Below are 18,065 nucleotides of genomic sequence, written 5' to 3'. Positions count from 1 at the left end.
TCAGCACGGTGTGTGTGTCCAACTCCAACCTCATGTGCCTTCAGTAGAAGGGTGAAGTGACTAGTCAGTAGTGGAAGACTGGAATGGGTGGGGAACACTTACCCTGTAGTAGGCTGTATCCATCCTGTACTGATAGCCACGGTTCCAGCCCTTCCATAGACATCCATATGGTCTTTGTTGGACAAATGGCGGAAGTTTATGAAGCCTCTGTCATCATGGCATCTTTTTGTTGTGCATTAGTGTTAGTTAACTTAGTGTGTGTTACCTTTGCTCTGAGTTTGGTTTTCCGTCTTGGTTTGGTGTTTTCCATTGCATGATCTTGTTCACCCGCGGTCTGATTCTTACTGAGTGTGATGTGAATGATGTTTGTTTGGGGTTTGAAACCGTTTGTGTGTTCATGTTACACCTTTTTGAGGAGTCATTTTGTGGCCTGTTGCTAACCTGTTAACTCAGACTCTATGCTCATCCTAAGGTGGAGTGCTACGACTATGACAATGATGGATCTCATGACCTCATTGGAATCTTTGAGACCACCATGACACGTCTGCAAGAGGCATCGCGCTCCTCACCGGTGAGATGGAGTGCAAGGGTTACTCTGCGTGTGTCAGCCTGTGTGGTTCTTCTCATCCTTGCTCCTCTGTTCCTCCCCAGGCTGAGTTTGAGTGTATCAACAGTAAAAAGCAACAGAAGAAGAAGGGATACAAAAACTCTGGTGTGGTGAGTGTGAAGCTGTGTCAGGTGGTGAAGGAGTATACCTTTCTGGACTACATCATGGGAGGTTGCCAGATCAACTTCACTGTGAGTAAAGATTTCTCTCTAAATGACCTCTAGCACAGAAATGGCCCTTTCATGCAGAGTTTTTCTGTGTTGTACATCGCACTTGTCTGTTTTTATTATTCATTGTCTTTCAATTTGTGTCCTATGCCTGCCAGCAAAAATGTCTTGAATAAAGTTCATTGAATTGAACTGCCACCACAATAAGCCTTGTCTCTCTGTCTCCCTCTCATCTGTAGGTGGGTATTGACTTCACAGGGTCAAATGGTGACCCCAAGTCTCCCCAGTCTCTCCACTACATCAGTCCACAAGGGGTCAATGAATACCTGTCTGCCATCTGGTCCGTTGGCATGGTGATCCAAGACTACGACAGGTAATCTGACCTGTACTACTCCCCGTATGCTACATTATATATGGTGCAGTGTCTGGGAAACTCACACCCATAATATGCTGAATTATTTTTCCCCATGTAAATGCAATGGTGCTGTATGTTTTTGCTTGAACTGCCTGCCCCTGGAACTGTTGGATGCAAAAATACCATTCTTACCCTTTATCTGGCTTTGCATTCTGTTAACCTTAGGCAATAGTTGTATGTGTGAATGTTAATGATTAGGATAGTGTGTGTGTGTGGATTTTCATGTTTAATGATGGAATGTGCTGATGCAAGTTAGCTCTTTAGTCAGACTGAGGAAGTTTCCATAGACAAGGTGTGAGGATATGATCCTGCCTCTTAGTTTCCATTGTGGTTGTATCATTGTTTTGAATGATAGGGAAGTATCTGACTGAAATGTTCCCCGCAGTGACAAAATGTTCCCTGCCTTTGGCTTTGGAGCACAGATCCCACCTACCTGGCAGGTAAATATGGATTTTCATATTTATTTATTTTATTTCACCTTTATTTAACCAGGTAGGCAAGTTGAGAACAAGTTCTCATTTACAATTGCGACCTGGCCAAGATAAAGCAAAGCAGTTCGACACATACAACGACACAGAGTTACACATGGAGTAAAACAAACATACAGTCAATAATACAGTACAAACAAGTCTATATACGATGTGAGCAAATGAGGTGAGATAAGGGAGGTAAAAGCAAAAAAAAAGGCCATGGTGGCAAAGTAAATACAAAATAGCAAGTAAAACACTGGAATGGTAGATTTGCAGTGGAAGAATGTGCAAAGTAGAATGAATATGGTGAACATCATTATCTCTTGTGGACAGATGCATGTAACAGGATAATGCAAGAAAACCCTATCACAAACTAATAGCAAAATCACATTTGGCCGCCACTGTTAGCTAAACGCTAATGAGCGAAAAATAACAAACTAATTGCAAATCCACAAGGTCAAACAAGCTAGTTGCTAACGAATGTCATTTTTGGTGAGTGGACATTTTATGAGCGAAATTGTGCAAATTAACAAAGTTGTGATGCATGCTTTTTTGAAGGAAGAGTAGCATGTGTACACAGCAGAGAAGAGAACGAAGGAGTAAAAACCACAAGTAGGAAGCTCAGGGAAAAAATGGCATCCAGAGCTCTGACTTCTGGCAGAAAGACATTATACGATATCTGATGGCAAACATTTAGTAGTGAATTGCATGCAAGTATAACTTCGTCACCTCCTGCACTGCATAACAGGGACTTGCCGGTAGATATAGAACGCTATGGACTCACCAGCTCCCACTTTCTCCCGTTGTGATATTTACAAACACTTGACTAGCTCAGCTGTTCTAGGGAACTATGGTAAGCTTCATAATGTAAAATGTAACCATTGAAATGAAGAACGCAGTCTGCTTTATCTCCTAACGTATTGCACAAGTTGACAGCAGGGATTAACTTTAAAAAGTAGCCACAAATATTACATTTTGTTGAAAAACTTCAAAGAAATAGGTTTGATGGTATTGAAAAACCATCCCATGGCTTTTCCCAAATACCCTGGTATATGGCATATACGGAATACCGTCCAACCCTACCATGTAACTAAGAAATTTGATGGAAAGAAAGTGATTTTTTTTGTTGAATAGTCATGACTGGTTTGAGATAGCCGTCGTAAAATGACAGCGGAGAAGGATATCATTGCTACTTAACGCAGATCCAAGTTCTGATATCCAATGTTGTCATTAGCGTAGTGTTAGCTGGACATTTCTGATTGGTCTTAGAACTGTGACAACTGTGACAACTGTCAGCCTCTCCCCGCTTGACTATTTAGTGATTTTGCCAACACAGCCAGATATTCACAATCTTTAACCCTTAACTTTGTTTAAACAATTGTATTTGTTGATTTAAATCAGACTTTATTAATTCAATGAGTAATCCAGGAATGTCACAAGTTCATTGACACAAGAAAAAACTCTACAGCACTCAATGACTAAAATGAAAGGCTAAATTAATTCCAGACACAAAGGGTCCGTGGAGCTCTACCTTCTCACCAATCTACTGGCAAGATTTTAGTTCTGGGTTTCTGAGATTGTGAACATCGCGATCCCGCATTAAATGACGTTCAGTTTTTAAAGGCTTCATAAACCCCCAATGCCTTTATAAGCACTACATGTGTTAGAAAGCATCTGTCATGTGGCGTAATCACCCATGTCGAATGTGACATAACCCACTGTCAAATATGATGTAAGCACATGCTTTATAAAGGGTTGTGATGAAGGATGGCATACACTCTGAAGTGATGTCCTGTCACATTACACCTAATCTCATTCCCAGACACTTCTGCCCAAATGCCCGGAAGGTCTGGTGGCCCAACGCACCAAACTTGGCCTTCATTAGTTAGGGTTAGGTTTAAAATCACTCATACTTTACTCAGGAAGGTCACTCCCTTAGAATTCTATGGGCACTCCCACTAAGGCCAACTTTGAATGGTTGATGTCCCAGGCTTATATGTGCTGTGTGTGCAATAGTCTGGGGAGGACGTTACACCAAGAAACTCTTACCTTGAAGAAAGCCCCCCAACCTAAAGAAATTGAAAATGTATTTTTTCTGGAACCCAATTACATGTTCCTCAGTAAACGAACACGCACACAACAAAAACAAGCCATACCGCGCGGTGCTGTGCACAGTCAAGTCTTTGACACATTCACCCACTTCCCCTTGCTGAAAGATGAGCCACAAAATGTTGGCACCAATGTAACAGGTTGTAATCGAGGCCTGGACTCCAACATGGGAACATAAGAGGAATACTTGGTGCGTTAGTCTCAGGTTGGACTACTCCAAATCATCTTGGTTCTGACACATACACACACAAGCTTTTCCCTACAGTAACCTGTGGATCGTGAGAACCTTCATAAATCAGCAGAATGTTAATAACCTATTTAATGACACTTTATGTAGTGTCCTGTAATACTTTGACCGAAGGTGGTCTCACTTCAAACTTTCATAAGACATCCATAAAGACTATCGCATGACACTATACTTAATTTAAAGTCAGATCCATTTGGTAATTTTATAACACATACATACATTTCTTGTATCATGACCCTCATGTTTTTTTTTACATTGGATAAAAGTAGAAACTCAGAGCTAGAAAATGGTATATCATACACTACAGTTGAGGAACAATGGGAAAGTAATTCTACTTTTAAAATTGACAAACTTGTAACCCCACTTTTGAGAAAATAGCCCTTGAATGTTTTGGTACACCTGCTGGAGAGATTTTGTCTACACCTATTCAGCATTGTTCACACCCTCTTAAGCTTTAGCCCCACCCATCTCTTTAAGGATTCACATGTGAGGCCATGTGCGAAACAGAGTGAGTACGGTACTAAGCAACCAAAGATTTCAAGACTAAAGGCTGGTTTATACTACGTCTATCGACAGTTGTCACAGTGACATCATGAACATTCTATTGTCATTATGAAAAAGTATAAACACAAAAACGACAGGCTGCATGCAGCAGCCTGTTAGTCCAAAATAGCGTAGTGTATTTTAACAACAAATCCATCTGTTTAAAAATGTATTTAGTATATGTCAATCTAGCAAACCATGCAACTTTCTAACCAATGTTTTGGTTTGTTTCTTGCTTGTTAGCTAGCTAACGTTAAGTTCGCTGGCTAGCCAATTCAAATAATGACCATATCATAGCTTACAATGTCTTAACTTTAGCTAATTTATATTCATTATTACAGAAAATAAACTCACAATAAGATCATTATTTACAAGTTAATGGCGAGCTAATTACCGATAATAGCTTATAGTTGTGAGTGCGATGAAATAAAAGCTGGGCATTCTACTGGATCATTTTTGAACTTGGACACTGTCTCGTTTGCCTAACGTTATATCCTAATTCGACTTTGGTGCAGGTCATGTTGTTCTTCACATTACCGTCGCTGGTAAGCACACATATCAAGTAAAATCAAAGTGTATTTGTCACATGCACAGGATACAGAAGGTGTAAACGGTACAGTGAAATGGTTACTTGCATAATGGAGTCTTTTGTTTAAACCCAACTCATAACGTTACTACCATGCATGAATCTGCAGGTAGCTAAAGCGAACCAACTAGGTTTAATGTTAGCTAGCTAGCTAACAGTATGCTTTACCTTGCAATGAAAATGACTTTGACAAAATTAGAAACTTATATCAGAAAATGTTGCTCGTGAGACTCTTACCAGTATACATGGATGAATGCTTCTCCCTCTCTGTCACAGATGCCATGGTTGCCCTTAGTTTGAAGATATAGTCCAGACACGTGTTTTATATAACAGCCTTCTGTGTGTTCTCATTTCGACTCCCTCCGCATATTTGCAATCAAACGGCAGAATTTTTTCCATCTCCTTAGCTATCATACTCTGCTTCCACTGGGCATTCCACTGATTTCAAAACTCTGTCTTCCAGAAAGTAGAGAGCATTAGCAACACTTTTGCAGTTCTTCTTTCCTTAAAGCCACGTTAGAAAGGATTTACCTGAGGAGCTCATGTTACAGAGAAGTGTGCCACATGGCAGACCAATCTGAACTCATCATGTCCAGCCAATAATGGCTAGTGGGAAGGTTCCTGACTCTTTCTGTGGCTAAACCAACTAGGCTTGTATTATAACAATTTTATTTCTATTTACAGATGGCATACACATTTGTTATTAAGGCACATGAAAGTTCCATGTTCCTGTTTAGTAGTGATGTGCGACATACGCCTAGTTTCCTGAAACAAGTCATTAACTATTAAGGTCAGACACCTATGGTCATTCATAACACATACATAAAGGCTTAATGATTTATACACAAATGTATTAACACTTAGGGAATCATCACTAACAGTTGAAACAATAATCATTAGACATGTTTAAACCATACATTTTTATTTGTACATTTTTGAAACCATACAAATACATTAAGTTTCCAAAAGTTCAGCAATGCAATTACATTAAATATTACACGGGGCTGTGAATAGTGTAGCTTGTCCCTGAGCTGGCGGACGAATGGTTCTTGCCGCTCTTCCTGCTGGAGGTACTGCATGTTGGTTCCTACCTTAAAGTAACATCAGAGAAAGTTAGCAGGTCTGTTAGGAAATGCCTTTGTCACAGCATCTGGATAAGGGGAAGATTGGGAAACTCCAATTCATATTATTATGTTATACTATAAGAAGTATATTATACTTCTTTAATTTACAAATCTCATGATGTGACATGGCTCTATCAAGGGGATTTGTATTAGTCTGAGCCTGCTAGCTAGCTAAATTTCATCTAACTGCTGTGATGTCACTGACATTATTTGAAACAACGACTGAGCTAGCTACAGTATGTAATTTAACTCGACACTTAACTACCTCAGTACAAACTAATTTAAATGTTAAAAAAATAAAGCTTAACTTGTTTTTCGCTGTCCAGTGGCATTTGTTTTGCGAACTCATCACCCGATCAGCGTCTCGTCAGCAACACTAAAAAAGTACTGCCTGATCACGGATTTTCAGAAATGTTCTAAATAAATGTCCCCACCATTCATGATATATGTCTACAAATTAACAATGATTCATATTTGTTCATATTTAAGTGACATTTGAATTCAATCTGGCTTTTAAAACCTGTTCCATGGTCAAGTAAATGCACACAATGCGAATCACTGTATATGGAATACATATTTGCTTAGAGCAAGAACCATTCTCGGTGCAGCAGTATAGGTATTTTAGGGAATGCTCAGTAGGATCTGTAGAATGCATATATGGTGTGATTTCATGGGGCACTGAATAATACGGAGTGTTGCTGGCCTTTTACTCCACCCATTTCCATTGGTGGCCGAATCACATACAGTTGAAGTCGGTAGTTTATATACACTTAGGTTGGAGTCATTAAAACTTGTTTTTCAACCACTCCACAAATTTCAAACTATAGTTTTGGCAAGTCGGTTAGGACAGCTACTTTGTGCATGACACAAGTAATTTTCCAACAATTGTTTAGAGACAGATTATTTCACTTATAATTCACTGTATTACAATTCCAGTTGGTCAGAAGTTTACATACACTACACTAAGTTGACTGCCTTGAAACAGCTTGGAAAATTCCAGGAAATTATGTCATGGCTTTAGAAGCTTCTGATAGGCTAATTGACATCGTTTGAGTCAATTGGAGGTGTTCCTGTGGATGTATTTAAAGGCCTACCTTCAAACTCAGTGCCTCTTTGCTTGACATCATGGGAAAATCAAAAGACATCAGCCAAGACCTTAGAAAATAAATTGTAGACCTCCACAAGTCTGGTTCATCCTTGGGATCAATTTCCAAATGCCTGAAGGTACCACGTTCATCTGTACAAACAATAGTATAAACACCATGGGACCACACAGCCGTCATACCGCTCAGGAAGGAGACACGTTCTGTCTCCTAGAGATGAACGTACTTTGGTGGGAAAAGTGCAAATCAATCCTAGAACAACAGCAAAGGACCTTGTGAAGATGCTGGAGGAAACAGGTACAAAAGTATCTATATCCACAGTAAAACGAGTCCTTTATCGACATAACCTGAAAGGCCACTCAGCAAGGAAGAAGCCATTGCTCCAAAACCTCCATAAAAAAAAGCCAGACTACGGTTTGCAACTGCACATGGGGACAAAGATCGTACTTTTTGGAGAAATGTCCTCTGGTCTGATGGGGGGAAAAAATATAACTGTTTGGCCATAATGAGCATCGTTATGTTTGGAGGAAAAAGAGGTTGCAAGCCGAAGAACACCATCCCAACCGTGAAGCACGGGGGTGGCAGCATCATGTTGTGGGGGTGCTTTTCTGAAGGAGGGACTGGTGCACTTCACAAAATACAGTGGGGCAAAAAAAGTATTTAGTCAGCTTCCAATTGTGCAAGTTCTCCCACTTAAAAAGATAAGAGGCCTGTAATTTTCATCATAGGTACACTTCAACTATGACAGACAAAATGAGAGAAAAAAATCCAGAAAATCACATTGTAGGATTTTTAATGAATTTGCAAATGATGGTGGAAAATAAGTATTTGGTCAATAACAAAAGTTTCTCAATTTGTTATATACCCTTTGTTGGCAATGAAAGAGGTCAAACGTTTCCTGTAAGTCTTCACAAGGTTTTCACACACTGTTGCTGGTATTTTGGCCCATTCCTCCATGCAGATCTCCTCTAGAGCAGTGATGTTTTGGGGCTGTTGCTGGGCAACACGGACATTCAACTCCCTCCAAAGATTTTCTATGGGGTTGAGATCTGGAGACTGGCTAGGCCACTCCAGGACCTTGAAATGCTTCTTACGAAGCCACTCCTTCGTTGCCCGGGCGGTGTGTTTGGGATCATGGTCATGCTGAAAGACCCAGCCACGTTTCATCTTCAATGCCCTTGCTGATGGAAGGAGGTTTTCACTCAATCTCACAATACATGGCCCCATTCATTCTTTCCTTTACACGGATCAGTCATCCTGGTCACTTTGCAGAAAAACAGCCCCAAAGCATGATGTTTCCACCCCATGCTTCACAGTAGGTATGGTGTTCTTTGGATGCAACTCAGCATTCTTTGTCCTCCAAACATGACGAGTTGAGTTTTTACCAAAAAGTTATATTTTGGTTTCATCTGACCATATGACATTCTCCCAATCTTCTTCTGGATCATCCAAATGCTCTCTAGCAAACTTCAGACGGGCCTGGACATGTACTGGCTTAAGCAGGGGGGACAGGTCTGGCACTGCAGGATTTGAGTCCCTGGCGGCGTAGTGTGTTACTGATGGTAGGCTTTGTTACTTTGGTCCCATCTCTCTGCAGGTCATTCACTAGGTCCCCCCGTGTGGTTCTGGGATTTTTGCTCACCGTTCTTGTGATCATTTTGCTTGGAGCCCCAGATCGAGGGAGATTATCAGTGGTCTTGTATGTCTTCCATTTCCTAATAATTGCTCCCACAGTTGATTTCTTCAAACCAAGCTGCTTACCTATTGCAGATTCAGTCTTCCCAGCCTGGTGCAGGTCTACAATTTTGTTTCTGGTGTCCTTTGACAGCTCTTTGGTCTTGGCCATAGTGGAGTTTGGAGTGTGACTGTTTGAGGTTGTGGACAGGTGTCTTTTATACTGATAACAAGTTCAAACAGGTGTCATTAATACAGGTAACGAGTGGAGGACAGAGGAGCCTCTTAAAGAAGAAGTTACAGGTCTGTGAGAGCCAGAAATCTTGCTTGTTTGTAGGTGACCAAATACTTATTTTCCACCATAATTTGCAAATAAATTCATAAAAAATCCTACAATGTGATTTTCTGAATTTTCTTATTTTGTCTGTCATAGTTGAAGTGTACCTATGATGAAAATTACAGGCCTCATCTTTTTAAGTGGGAGAACTTGCACAATCGGTGGCTGACTCAATACTTTTTTGCCCCACTGTAGATGGCATCATGAGGCAGGAAAATGATGTAGATATACTGAAGCAATATCTCAAGACATCAGTCAGGAAGTTAAAGCTTAGTCGCAAATGTGTTTTCCAAATGGACAATGACCATAAGCATACTTCCAATTTGTGGCAAAATGGCTTAAAGATAACAAAGTCAAGGTGTTGGAGTGGCCATCACAAAGCCCTGACCTCAATCCTATAGAAAATATGTAGGCAGAACTGAAAAGGCGTGTGTGAGCAAGGAGGGCTACACCAGCTCTGTTAGGAGGAATGGGCCAAAATTCACCTGACCTTATTGTGGGAAGCTTGTAGAAGGCTACTCAAAATGTTTGACCCAAGTTAAACAATTTAAAGGCAATGCTAACAAATACTAAATGACTGTATGTATACTTCTGACCCACTGGGAATGTGATGAAATAAATAAAAGCTGAAAAAATCATTCTCTACTATTATTCTGACATTTCACCATCTTAAAGTAAAGTGGTTATCCTAACTGACCTAAGACAGGGAATTATTACAAGGATTAAATGTCAGGATTTGTGAAAAACTGAGTTTAAATGTATTTGGCTAAGGTGTATGTTAACTTCTGACTTCAACTGTAGATATAAGGCCTTTTTTAAGTGGTTCTAATGCCACCCTTTTATAAAGCATAGGTTTGTCATATTTGACAGTGGGTTGTGCCATATTTTTTAAAACCTTTTATAATGCATGATATACAGTTATAGATTAACACTTATGTGGTGCTTTATAAAGGCTTTATGGAGCCTTTTAAGCTGAACATTTCAATCGGGACCCATATTATTTATATCAGAAATTCTCATTAAATTGTTCTGGATGTATTGTGTTTTACAGGTTTCTCACGAGTTCCCTCTCAATTTCAACCCTGCAAATCCATTCTGTGCAGGTATGTGTGCAGACAGTTTTTGAAGGAAACAGTTATAATATGGTAATATAGGGTTTGGGAGTTTTTCACAGTATGTGTGTGCGTCTACAGGTATCGAGGGTGTAGTGGAGGCCTACAGAGTGTGTCTTCCCCAGGTGAAGCTCTACGGTCCCACTAACTTCTCTCCCATCATCAACCATGTAGCCCGCTTCGCTATGCAGGCTACCCAGCAGAAAACTGCCTCTGTGAGTAGTAGCTACAGTATGCTTCATACTTTACTGCCTCTGTCTGTACTGTAAGGTTTTCTAGCACACAGCTTTGACCTACTACAGTAGCTATGTTTGTCTACTGTACTTCAAACAACATGTATTGTTGATTTCAACCTCAAATAGCCTAATTCATACTCCCCATCCTCTTCTCCTCCCTCTTCCAAGCAATACTTTGTCCTCCTGATCATAACGGACGGCGTGATCACGGATCTGGACCAGACACGCTCCGCCATCGTTAATGCCTCCCGTCTGCCCATGTCCATTATCATCATCGGTGTGGGCGGGGCCGACTTCACCGCCATGGAGTTCCTGGACGGTGACGACGGGCGGCTCAAAGCGCCAACGGGAGAGACTGCTGCACGGGACATAGTCCAGTTTGTCCCCTTCAGACAGTTCCAGAACGTGAGTAGATCGTCATGCTGCTTAAAGCTGCTCTGCTCTCTGGAAAGGCTTGGATGATGGTATCCATATGTTTCTACAACGTTGTTTATAGGATGACTGAGGTGTTGATACCATAGAAAAATATTGACAATTATGGCATCATTGATTTGAGTGTGAATCCTGTTCTGCTCATTCTAGGTCTGTGGGTGTAGTCTCCTGTGTACTGACTAACTGCCTGCTTTAAGGCCACCCAGCATAGGTTTAACCACCTCAAATGATCAAAAACATCTCCTTTCCAATCATCATGGATCCTCAATTGCTGAAATCTGCATCACTGCAACTATCCCCCCCCAACCCTTAGAGCCTCTCCCACCCAGCATTGTTACTGTACCTTCTCATCTTGTTTCAGGCACCCAGGGAAGCTCTTGCTCAAAGCGTACTGGCAGAGTTGCCTGGACAAGTGGTGTCCTACTTCAGTATACACAAACTGAAGCCTCCCCATGACCCTGAGTCCCAGCCCTCAGCCCCATCAGCCTCAGCCCTATGAGTCCCAGCCTCAGCCCAGTACTTCGTAGAAATGTAGGGATACATCCCCCAAATGCTTCAGCTACTCCCCATTGGCTTCTTCAACCCAACCCCTGCCTGTGTGCTTGCTTCCATGGTACGCCTGTCCTAGCTACTAGCTAGCTTAGAATAATCGTAGAGCATGGCTGCTTGCAGGGCTCACCCAGCTCTATTGTTGTCATTGGTTATTTTGTATGAAAATGAAAGTACAAGGGACTTGAATGAAAGTAGTCCTATTCAATGCATTGTTCTGCTCACGCCTGTATTGTCAGCCTGGTATTTAATCATTGTGAAAATGCCTGCCCTATATGATCAGTTGTCACAAATAGATACTCATTTTCTCAAATGTTTTTTGCCTCTCTCTGCATTTTCCTTAATTGTCTCTTTACTTTCTCCATTCCCCCCTCTTTTCTTTCCATCTCCAGTCTCCTAAAGAAGCTCTGGCCCAGTCTGTGTTGGCTGAAGTCCCTGGTCAGGTGATCACCTACTTCAACATGAACAAGCTGAGTCCTCCAAACACTGACACTCCCCCTGCCCCCGTCCCTACACCGCCAGCTACTGCAGACATGCCCACCCTCACCTCCTAGTGCCCAGGAGAGGAAACAACCCCAGTACCAACCCATCCCCACCTGATCGAAGACGAGTAGACAGTCGCTCATCTCAGTAGCTACCATAAGCACTCTCTGCTAATTATCATTGTGTCAAAGGGATCATGACAGGTATACAAAGCTCTAGCCATTACTAACTAGCATGTGTCAGGTTGAATTGAGCAGGATGGAAGTTTTTTAGGAGGAAATTCTACAAAACCACTGCATGTGTACTTACAGCAACCAACAACACATTGGTCCAGTCTGGCTTGTTCCCAATCTCCGTCAGTAGGCCAGTCCCAGAAGCATGTGTACATATACCCATATGCACAGTGTCTAGTGAAAGTCTACACATCCCTTGCACAGTTGTCACATTTTGCTGCCTTAAAACTAAATCTAAAAAAGGATTAAATTGTATTTCTTCCTACGATATATATTGCGATTTGATGTTCCAAACATATTGCTCACTATATGTCTGCTGAACGCATGATAATTCTTTTTTTTTTATCAGTCATGGAAAGGAAAGTGTTGGCTTACTATTTAAAAAGATGGAGAACAAGCTATAGGATGAAAAATACTGGCGTTTTGGCGCAGGAACAGCCGACGAGCCAAACTATTTTATTTTTATATTTTACAAATCAATACTTGTCAAAGTATCGATATAATATCATGACATGTAACTATCAATTACTGCCCATCACTACTTTAACTGCTGCCGAAGGTGCTTCCACCAAGTATTAACTCTGGGGTGTAAAAGACGTACATTTTTTATAATTCATTTTGACAATTTTCTTTACTTCATTCAATTTGAAAATGTGGAGCAGGCTGTTTAGATCAGTATGAAAAAACATCTAATGAAATCCCTTTTAAAGATGTAAAATGTGACAACTGTGGAAGGGTCGTGTAGACTCACTAGGCAATGGCAATCTTTTTTAAGTAGCCTAATGCTTCGTAGTTGCTCCTATTTTATACTGTTTTGCCTTTTTTAGTAGACACTTATCCAGAGCAACTTACAGGAGCAATTATGGTTAAGTGCCTTGCTCAACGACATATTTTTCACTTAGTCAGCTTGGGATTCGAACCAGTAACCTTACAGTTACTGGCCCAACGCTCTTAACCGCTAGGCTATCTGCCACCCTATTTCACTATAAACCTTGCTTCATCAGATGTTTTTTTTTATAGTTTGGTACATTTGTATATTTTTACTAAGTTTAATGCTCAGTATAGATTAGTTTTCCAGCTGTGAGTAGCATTATATCTACAGTAATTATCCAGTCCTCAAAATAATTTTGAGGTACATTTTGTTTATTCAAACAGGCTAAATTCATGCTTCTTTTTAAGTGATGATATTGTGTTGTGAATGCAGCTTTTGAGTGAATGACATTCATAGTGTATTAATCGTTCCACTCCAGAATCATTTTGATTTCTTGATGTTTGTGTATTGAGTCGCTATAGAGCGCTCGTTTTTCTTCCTCTTGTGCCAATTATGCTTGCAGACACTTTATGGACTAGCTTGCAGAGTTCCTATTCCATTTCAGCATAAATAATTGAATTCAATTATGACCATATTCATTATGTAAATGTCAGCTTTAGCATACATTTTGTGTTAATATTGATAAACAATTTACTTTAACTTCTCCTTCCCCACTGATAATTGATCAGGTTTAAACTGGAATTTCAACTTCAACTGTATTAGTTATTTTGTCATTCATAATTTGTTTATGGGTTCCTAAAAATTGAGGGCCTTATATTATAGATACTACTACAGTATAGTAAGTAACACAATCGAATGGTTCTTTCTGCTCTTCCAAGTTATGTCAATGTCCCATATTATATCCTGGGTGGTTCGAGCCCTGAATGCTGATTAGCTTAAAGCAGTGGTATATCAGACCGAATACCATGGGTATGACAAAAAAAGTAATTAGTTGTGTCGTGCATAAGAGCAGCCCGTAGCCATATACCACACCCTCTCTGGCCTTACGTGTGCCTTGTGCCATTTATAGCTGTTTTTGCCCCAAAGGAATCAAGCATATTTCTAATATTGTATGATGATCACAAGTAAACGTTGTTTATCTACCACAATGTGTGTCTCATCTTTCTTAGGTGTTAAAAAAAAGTTTGCTTCTTTAACTTGTTTTTTTAATGTTACATTGATTCCATAGGATTCTAAGGTTGCGTTTACAAAGGCAGCTCAATTCTTAATTTCATTAATTGGTCTTTTGACCAATCAGATCAGCTCAAAAAAATATCTGATGTGATTGGAAAAAAGATCGTAATTGGGCTCGTTAACTGAAATTAAAAAGATAAGACACTGTAGTTGTAGTAAACATTTTAATAGTTTTATGAAAAGTACTATTTACAGTGTACAAAGTTTAACATGCTGGTATTCTCCATCATATTGGCTAACAGCACAGAGATCAGAACTCACTGACTAATCAAAGCATAATAAATTGTCAACAACGCACGCAAAATTTGGTTCTGAGATCAATCGAAACAAAAATATTTCTAACACATTGCTAAACATTTTTGCTGCGGTGTATACTAATGAATACACTCCAGTGCAGTAGAGGAATATAAACAAAGATGGCGGATCCAAGTAAAGGATCAGATGTCTCACCCTCTACTCTTTTACTTCCCCTCCTGCTCCTTCGCTTGTGCAGCCTGGAAAGAAAGAGAACATGAACCTCATAGTCATAGATATTTCTACTGTAGGTAGCCTTTATCCTTACAAATCAAATACTGTATGAGATCTAAGAGTTGATCACCTAAGCCAGATCGCATCTACAGTGCCGTGAAAAGGTATTTGTCCCCTTTCTGATTTTCTTTATACTGGATGTTATCAGATCTTCAACCAAAACCTAATATTAAAGGGAACCGGAGTTTACAAATAACAAGAAAATTGATACCTATTTTATTTTATTAATAAAGTTAGGCATCACCCAATTCCCCTGTGTGAAAAAGTAATTGCCGCTGCAATCACTGCAACCAAATGCTTCCTGTAGTTGTTGATTAGTTTCTCACATCACTGTGGAGGAATTTTGGCCCAATCTTGCATGCAGAACTGCTGTAACTCAGCGACATGTGGTTTTCAAGTCCTGTCACAACCTCTCAATTGGGATTAGGTTTGGACTTTGACTAGGCCATTCCAAAACTTCAAATTTGTTGGTTTTTAGACATTTTCATGTAGACTTGATTGTGTGTTTTGGATCATTGTCTTGCTGCATGACCCAGCTGCGCTTCAGCTCACAGACGGATTGGTCCCATTATGCCTGGCGAAAACCAAACACTGCATTCCACAGTAAGAACCTTTTATACCAACGGTCAGGCATGCTGGTGTTGTGTGATGGTTTGGGGATGCGTCGTTGCCTCAGGACCTGGACGACTTGCCTAACAGAGCAGAATTCATGGTTCCTTCTATATCAGAGAATTCTACAGGAGAATGTCAAGCCGTAAAACAAAAGTCTACATGAAAATGGTTCAAAAGCAACAAATTTGATGTTTTGGAATGGTCTAGTCTAAATCCAGACCTAATCCCAATTGAGATGTTGTGGCAGGACTTGAAATGAGCAGTTCATGCTTAAACCCACATGTTGCTGAATTAAAGCAATTCTACATGGAAGAGTGTCAGAATTCCTCCACAACAACGTGAGAGACTGATCAACAACTACAGGACGCGTTTGGTTGGAGTCATTGCCAGTAAAGGTGGCCCAACCAGTTAGTGAGTGTAAGAGTTACTTTTTTCACACAGGGGAATTGAGTGTTGCATAACTTTGTTTATGAAATAAGTGTTATGTGTTCACTCAGGTTCCCTTTATCTAATGTTATGTTTTGGTTGAAGATCTGATAACATTCAATATCAACAATATGATAAATTAGAAAGGGGGCTAATACTTTTTCACAGCACTGTATCCCGGTAACAGTGCTCAACTTGGGGTGCATGCCCTCAATATTGAACACAGTCTGGTCGACAACATGGGCATGCTGCAATGTCGAGCTATAGCTTGTTAGTGGGTGCTATGCCATGTGTAATGTGGGTGCTCTGTCGTAGTGCATAATAATAATGTAAAGGGAGCTGTAGCTGAACTGTACCTTGAGTTTCTCCAAGAAGCCTCCTTTGCCAAAGCCTCCTTTGCCAAAGCCTCCAAAGATGCGCGCCATTTTAGGAGTGGGGGGTTTGGGTCCAAACAGCGCCATTCCTTTCGTCTTGTCAACCTCACCCTTAGCACCAGCTGGACCCTTCGCCTTCATCAGTTTCCTTTCAGAGCAGACTCACAACAGTCAACAATCTCAGAGACACAACGATCACAATCTTGCAGAGCGGTTGATTAAAAACACACAGAACTTGATTTAATTCTGGTAAGTCTAACTTTGCTCATTCTTAGTATAGGTCTCATACATTAGCTAGCTCACGCAAAGAACTTACCTTCCTTTTTTGGCCAGCACTCTCTGGGAATTTGGGTAGTGGACCAAGATGTCAACCAGGTCTTTCTTATCCAGGACAAAAAGGTTGACGAAGCCATGAGCTTTTACGTTAGCAGTCCTTCTGTTCCCGCCATCTTTGGCAGACTGTAGCAGACTGAGGAAGAGCACCGATTCAGAGCTCTGAAGATCCTCGACCAACACTCACACTTAGAAGTTAATCTGTAATAGTAACCCACTGGGCACAGACAACAGTTCAACGTCTGATTTTGATTGACATTTGTTTGTATTGTCAACTAATGTGAATTTGCAGAAGAAAAAAAAAATATTCCCTTACATTACCTTTTTAAAAAATATAATCAGTTTTCTACGTTGATTCAAGGTCAATCACAGATTCTTTGGGTTGAAATGACTTGGAGACTAACTTTGATTCAACCAGTTTTTGCCCAGTGGGAAGCTCTTCTACTGGAGGTTAATATTATTACATTGGAATATTGTAGTGTAATGATATAATGATAATACCTGATTTCTCCAAACACACAGCCGGCCTTCAGCGTCACAAACACAATGGAGTTATCTGGTCCACCAACCACCTGCACCTCTCCACCCTTTATGATGTACATCTCTTTCCCAATGTCACCCTACAGAAGAAAACGATCAAACAGAACACAGATTGGAAAATGTAAACTCACCAAAAAAAGAAGCGTCCTCTCACTGTCAACTGCGTTTATTTTCATCAAACTTGTGTAAATATTTGTATGAACATAAGATTCACAACTGAGACAAACTGAACAAGTTCCACATACATGTGCCTAACAGAAATGGAATAATGTGTCCCTGAACATAGGGGGGATCAAAATCCAAAGTAACAGTCAGTATCTGGTGTGGCCACCAGCTGCATTAAGTACTGCAGTGCATCTCCTCCTCATGGACTGCACCACATTTTCCAGTTCTTGCTGTGATATGTTACCCCACTCTTTCACCAAGGCACCTGCAAGTTCCCGGACATTTCTGGGGGGAATGTCCCTAGCACTCACCCTCCGATCCAACAGGTCCCAGACGTACTCAATGGGATTGAGATCCGGGCTCTTCGCTGGCCATGGAGGAACACTGACATTCCTGTCTTGCAGGAAATCACACACAGAACGAGCAGTATGGCTGGTGGCATTGTCATGCTGAAGGGTCATGTCAGGATGAGCCTGCAGGAAGGGTACCACATGAGGGAGGAGGATGTCTTCCCTGTAACGCACAGCTTTGAGATTGCCTGCAATGACAACAAGCTCAGTCTGATGATGCTGTGACACACTGCCCCAGACCATGACGGACTCTCCACCTCAAAATCCGACCATCACCCCTGGTGAGACAAAACTGCAACTCGTCA

General features: G+C 40.7%; 2 protein-coding genes across 4 annotated transcripts in view; one reads left to right on the top strand and one right to left on the bottom strand.

Annotated features, from left to right (window-relative positions):
* Positions 1-14,347, top strand: part of cpne3 (copine III) — a 29,228-nt gene extending 14,881 nt beyond the window's left edge. The window contains exons 8-16 of one of the 3 annotated variants that reach the window (XR_006079050.1): positions 473-571; positions 652-798; positions 1,014-1,147; positions 1,575-1,629; positions 10,434-10,485; positions 10,576-10,709; positions 10,899-11,135; positions 11,524-11,775; positions 12,104-12,241. Coding sequence is in view for 2 of the 3 variants with exons in the window: in XM_024374691.2 (XP_024230459.1) it covers positions 473-571; positions 652-798; positions 1,014-1,147; positions 1,575-1,629; positions 10,434-10,485; positions 10,576-10,709; positions 10,899-11,135; positions 12,104-12,265 (1,020 nt within the window). In the remaining variant the exon portion in view is untranslated. Of the gene's footprint in view, positions 1-472; positions 572-651; positions 799-1,013; positions 1,148-1,574; positions 1,630-10,433; positions 10,486-10,575; positions 10,710-10,898; positions 11,136-11,523; positions 11,776-12,103 lie in introns of all 3 variants that reach the window. The other 2 variants (XM_024374692.2, XM_024374691.2) reach the window with 2 other exon arrangements.
* Positions 14,348-14,585: 238 nt separating this feature from the next.
* Positions 14,586-18,065, bottom strand: part of cngb3.1 (cyclic nucleotide gated channel subunit beta 3, tandem duplicate 1) — a 36,802-nt gene continuing 33,322 nt past the window's right edge. Inside the window, exons 15-18 of the mRNA XM_024374689.2 lie at positions 17,207-17,325; positions 16,689-16,841; positions 16,355-16,520; positions 14,586-14,926 (exon numbers count right to left, since the gene is read on the bottom strand). Coding sequence (XP_024230457.1) covers positions 14,894-14,926; positions 16,355-16,520; positions 16,689-16,841; positions 17,207-17,325 — 471 coding nt within the window. The 3' untranslated portion in view covers positions 14,586-14,893. The remainder of the gene's footprint in view (positions 14,927-16,354; positions 16,521-16,688; positions 16,842-17,206; positions 17,326-18,065) is intronic.

Source organism: Oncorhynchus tshawytscha, linkage group LG16 (genome assembly GCF_018296145.1).
Source record: "Oncorhynchus tshawytscha isolate Ot180627B linkage group LG16, Otsh_v2.0, whole genome shotgun sequence".
Taxonomy (NCBI): Eukaryota; Metazoa; Chordata; class Actinopteri; order Salmoniformes; family Salmonidae; genus Oncorhynchus; species Oncorhynchus tshawytscha.
Note: the sequence above shows the minus strand (reverse complement) of the source record. Positions and strands in the feature narration are given on the sequence as shown.